Here is a 5,958-nt window from a genome sequence, read left to right on the forward strand (position 1 = left end):
CCTAACAAGAGCTGCTAGAAAACAAATTTAGAATCAGTAGTTCGCTAAGCTGTCCCTACGAAAACTGGTTTTTACCGTGCAATCTGTGCACCGTGCAAGGGCTTTGCAAGACTTAGAGAATACCCCTAGTGACATCAAACTATTAAACAATGCAAAAGTGCAATTTTGTTAGCCAGTGTTATATCTTGTTCTCTCAATATTTGTACACATTTATGTCCCTTATGCGTTTACGCTCACTTAATCTGCTTAATGACAGCTAACAATTTCGCAAATATTGCGGACGTATTTCATTTATTTATATGTACCAACGTTTGGGTTGTTGGAAAAAATTGCCTTTTTTCGCATGTCAATTTAATAAATATTTAAATACATAAATATTTAATAAATAAAGGTTTTCATGTGTAAACGTACATACATACATATGTGTGCACATATATTTTTGTGTATGTAAATATGTGAGTTTATATGAAGATTAATATGTTTACATGAATATACGCATAAAATATTTAACACAATTTATATGTAAATTTGCATATGTATATGCAAATATGCTTCATAGTAACACTTTTTCATGCAGTTCGCTTTTTGTTATGGTACTACTTTTTCACCACACATATTTTATTTGTTTCATTCCAGGGGCCTTCCGGTTGTACGATGTTGACAATGACGGTTACATAACTCGCGAGGAAATGTACAATATTGTGGATGCCATATATCAGATGGTGGTAAGTTCGGGTGGCAAATGTTGATATGTAAATATGTATGTAAAAAAATTGTTGAAGAGCAAATAAATATATGTACATACATACTTATCTAATATGCTTAAATACTCGTACATATATAGATATGCAAGCTTAACAGTAAAAGTCTATGTGCTTTGGCAAAAAGTCATTTTAAAATATTTTGTATTATTTTAATGGCTTAGTAGTTAAACGAACTTTGTTTGTGAGTTGAGCAATGCAACCACAAGAATTTTAAAGGTTTAAACACATAGGCGATATGCAAGTATGTAACGTGCAACAAAAACTAAAAAAAATCTTTAAACGCAGGATTGACTCACGTTTGGTAAATATGGTAAAACTGCGTTTTTCTTTTACTCTCTGACGTCGCAGTTTGTTTTAAAAGGACTTTGAAATTTCAAAGATATGTTTAATCAAAAATAGTACAATGAAGAAATCAGTGCATGTAGAATAATAATATCAGTTCCAATCGAAAGAGCAAATTCTGCAGAAAAAATATTTGTTTTTGGATATTGAAAATGTCAATTTAATTAATAAATTTGTTGATGCTAATAAAGTGAGAACGACGAAATGAGACGAATTAATTTTTTTTTTTTTACAAGTAAATAAAGCAAATTTTCAGGGATTTTCAAGGATATAGTTTTTAAAATTTTCTATAACTGTTCGTTCTTTTATTTGATGCCTATATTGGTATTCCTCAGTGTACTAAATTTTTTTAATAGTGTTTTGAATTCATCGCATGTTTGAAATTTTAAAGTCTTTTAAGAAAAATCATAACGTCGCCGCACAGTGTTTCGTCTATATAAAGGCAGGTGGAACAAAGTCATGGTGGCAGTTGATAAATAACACCAGCTGGGCTTAGAGAGGGAAAAGGAGATGTCATAAATACAGAATTTTCACTCTCATTTGTTACCCCTCTTGTTATTCTACATTGCACTGATTTTTTAAAATAATTATTTTAATTAATCATATCTTTAAAAATTCCCAAAAAGAAAAGCCTGACGTCAGAGTGAAAAATTAAAACGCAGTTCTACTATATTTGGTCCATAGTTTCGTGAGTGTATGGATTCTTTCGTATGTTATGAAATTGTTTTGGTTTTGTCGCACGGTGTAATATGTTAAAAAGGTATGTTAGGTAAAGTCTCCTTGCCCATATGATTATGATATTTAAACTGGGACTTTTTTACTCTACAAACAGTTTTTGTTTTTCAAAACATGTTTTTTTTTTCATTGGCCAACGGTTTGCGAGCTTTGACAGCTAAGTGTGAATAAATTAAATAGTGGGCCCTTTTTTATAAAATCTCATCCTTTTGAAAGGCTTAAACTAACAGCCCTATTCCCTCATCATTGACAAAAATTCATCGTATGACTACTGTCACAATTACTGCGCCTAAACCACAATAGAAACATTGTTTCGCCGTTGTCGCGTACTCAGTAGGTCATAAGAATAACAATGACAATTGTCACCATTAGAGCGTTGAGTTTTGTCATTGGCGTGCGAATAGGGCTGTAAAATACTGTCTACTACATTAACTTCTTCTTCCTAAAAGTATGCTATAATTTTTCTTTTCTTATTTTTCTCCAATTTCCACAGGGCCAACAACCGCAATCGGAGGATGAGAATACGCCGCAGAAACGTGTTGACAAAATTTTCGATCAAATGGATAAGAATCATGATGGTAAATTAACATTAGAAGAATTTCGTGAGGGTAGTAAAGCTGATCCACGTATAGTTCAGGCGTTAAGTTTAGGTGGTGGTTAAGACAGTTAAGGTAAACGAACGTGCGCAAACGAACAGTAAACCTACATTAAAATTAATAGCATGCATACTTATACATAACAAAAAAAAAGGACTTTTTAGGACGAGGACAGCGACAGCGCGCTGAGGGCAGTTTATAAGATAAAACATTTACATAAATAAAAGTTTAGCTACAATAGTTTGTTATACATCTTACGAAGTCGGGGTTTTTATATTAGATCGAATAAGTATTTTGAAAGAAAAATTGGTTTGGGTAGTTGAATACTCGTAAAAAGCGAAATTTTCCAGCAAATATGTGTGAATGTCCTGCTGAAGAGAAAAAGCGAGCTAAGAAATTCTTTTTTTTTCGCAACCCAAGCTATTTTCAATACTTTAAACGAATTTAACTTCGTTTTCGTTTCAATACTTCTTACTACAACAATTAAGTACTTGGCACTTTTCCAAAAAAAAACTTTTTATTCGAAGCATAGATTAAAAATAAATACTCAAAATCATAAAGAGAAATTTAATAATTTTTATTGACGAGTATATGAGATAATAATTTTTTTGCAATTAAATTTTTAATATTAGCGTTAAGCTAAAAAATAATAATAAAATAAAAAATAAAATGTTTATTGAAAGAAATAAATGCGTTCATTAGTATGTATAAATTATACACAGTAATTGGGCAGCGAAATAAAAATAAATAAATAAATAATTTAGCAACATAAAGCGAATACACCAACTAATAGGTAAATAGAAAAAAATGAAAAAACAACAAAAAATTATAGCTCATAACATAACATTGTTTATATGAAAACGAGAGTGTTTAGTGAGAAAAAAGTCATAAAACAAGCCTTCATTATATTTATGAAAAAAAAACCAAACAAAAAAAAAGATATTCGAAACTAGTAAAAATAAGTAAACATCAATTATAAAATAAAATTACATTTGCATTTTTAACATTAGCAATTAGCCTTACTGCATATTAGCACGGTCTTATGGCCTACATATTCATTACGGTTGAAAATGATGAAGTGGAGCGAAATTTTAGACTACAGTTAGGCGTTAGGACAATTACGAGTATGCAATAGCAAATTAAATGGGGTCTGCAAAATTTAAAAAAATATTACTATATATTTAAGTAAATTTACAAACTCGCGATGGTCCTTAAAGGAATTTTTGGTGTAAAGTAAAAAAGAAATTCGAATTCTTCTCAACTTTTGATTGCACAACACCTTGGAGCGCATCTTTTTAGTGATGGGTAACTTATCTTTGAGCATAGTTATCGAGCTAACTCCTAGCAGTGTGTAGCATGCTTACACTCACTTCAAAGACAATTTGAGTCAGGAGTTTAGTACTGATGTCTTATAGCCTATTTCCACCAAAAGCTTAACAGCAGTTGAGAGTGCAAAGTGATCGCCAAAGCTTATTATTTTCATGCAAAATTTATTTATGAAAATATAGTCCATTCTATAATATAAACCATATAAATTAAGGTTTCACACTTTAAAAATTGTCAACTTTTTTTCAGAATTCCACATAAAAAATATTCTCAAAAGTATTACGATATTATAGCTAGGTGAAACTTGCGCTTCATTAGACTAAAATTGAATGACTATCAAAACTGCATACCTGAGTACTAGAAATTCTTTTGAACTTTATATAAAAAGTGAAACTTTGATTAGAATGAACTATAGAATGAACTACATATAGTTTCGTAAATAATTAATGAAAAAATATTTTACAATTGTGAATATTATATAAGAACAAGGCGAACACTTTCATTTGTCACCTAGAGTAAAACTTTGTCTAATAAAAATTCAAAGAGCCAACAATATTGCTGATCTTAAGGTTAGGTGGCAAAACAATGCACAGCGTGTAACAGCGTGTGAGAAATTCGATTTTCGCAAGCAACTTATGTTATTTTTAACCGAAATAAGTTCTGTATAAAGCATACATAAACATTTGTTTAGCGTGCTTTTCTTTTTGGAAAATGACTACTGTTTGCATTTTATGGTATGTCGAGCAAAGCACCGAAGCAAGGACTTATTCTCTTAAATGATTATTTTCGAGTTAAACTAGAGCAGTCGCATTTTAGAAATCGCTACTACTTACCGCGATTGTCAAAAGTATGCAATGCCTAAAAGTATGCAAAGGCAATACGAAATCGCGTATATGTAAAGTGTTGCCATAGTGATTTTTGGGAAGTTCTTGCAAGAACCTACTTTGCCAATACATAGCCGTTCTCGGGAATAGAGAATGTCTTATGGCATATTAAAGTAAGCGAGTATGTATTTTGTATTTGGACTTAAGGTTCATTTAGTCTAGACTCAATTTACGTAACTTAACCTTTTATATTGGCCAAGGCATATATTTTTATAAAGAAATTTTTTTGTTGTGGCTTATAGGCGGCAAAATGGCAATCACTGAAAAGGAAAATACAAAAAAAAAAAAATTTTCGCTTCTGGCTAAGTTGACGTCTAGAGTAATAAGTGATAACTAATCAATTTCTTACTCTTCTTGCCGTATAAGTTCTAGTTCACACGTCACCTGAAGCCAACTGGTCATTCACAGTGTCGCTGATTCAAGAGAGCATTAATATACTCATAATTTCTCACCGAGTAGATCTCATTTGGCCGCCGAGATCAGGTGATTTCACACCTTTAGAATATTTTATGAGGCAATAAAAAATTGTTCAGTGCAAAGAGCAAAGAAAGTAGCAATTTTGAAACAAATCGAATTCGCCGTTCCAGTTATTAAATGTTACGTAACAAAAACTTGTTAAAAAAAATTAACGCAAATACAAAACCGATGCTCAGTCTAGCTTAAAGTAACCTCCGGACTACTCTTCCATTACCATTGGGCACAGTGCCTACTCACAATTTCTTCATTGAATTGATATTTTTTTTTGGAACAAGCCAACCTCTCACTGAGTTGTGGTGTCTTCTTTTCTCGAAAATAGTAACATTCTTATTTGTCAACATTATTAGAGTGCACCCTGGACTTTACCTTAGATATTTTATTTTTTTTACTTTTTTTAGAGCATTCAGTTTCAAAAATGACAAATTTGAAATTGAGTCATTTCTGAAGAGCCTGTGCCAGACATAAAGAGCTCATCACTATGAAAGTATGATATAAGCATATCGGAGTTTACCTCAAGCCGTCGGCATTGGTCGAACACAGTAAATTCCTACTCAGAAATGTTAAAACATGAAGTACCATTTTAAACGCCTGTCTGCAGCTCTCAGGAAAAATTAAAAATTTATATAAAATTACGCACAGGAAAGTGAAAAGATATTTTCTTCTATAAAAATTTCTTAAATTAGTAAATGTTTTATATTTTTAAAATATTTTTTTCTTCAAGAAAAAATAATCAAGCAACAGAAATAATGACAAATATTTCTTTTGATTTTTCTTGAGAACTGCAGATGGCCCTAAAGAAAATTAATATACATACATACATACATACGTACAATA

The 5,958-nt window shown here is 31.1% G+C and overlaps 1 protein-coding gene across 1 annotated transcript; it reads left to right on the forward strand.

Moving 5' to 3' along the window:
- Positions 1-636: 636 nt before the first annotated feature.
- On the forward strand, positions 637-3,962 carry LOC108366918 (frequenin-1-like; the record flags this gene model as incomplete). Its single annotated transcript, XM_017621408.1, has 2 exons — positions 637-725; positions 2,335-3,962. Coding segments are annotated over 2 exons (257 nt in total), but the record flags the coding sequence as incomplete, so codon positions are not given.
- Between the last annotated feature and the right edge of the window lie 1,996 nt (positions 3,963-5,958).

Source organism: Rhagoletis zephyria, unplaced genomic scaffold, assembly GCF_001687245.7.
Source record: "Rhagoletis zephyria isolate East Lansing unplaced genomic scaffold, Rhagoletis_zephyria_1.1 Rzeph_scaffold_02450, whole genome shotgun sequence".
NCBI classification, from domain to species: Eukaryota; Metazoa; Arthropoda; class Insecta; order Diptera; family Tephritidae; genus Rhagoletis; species Rhagoletis zephyria.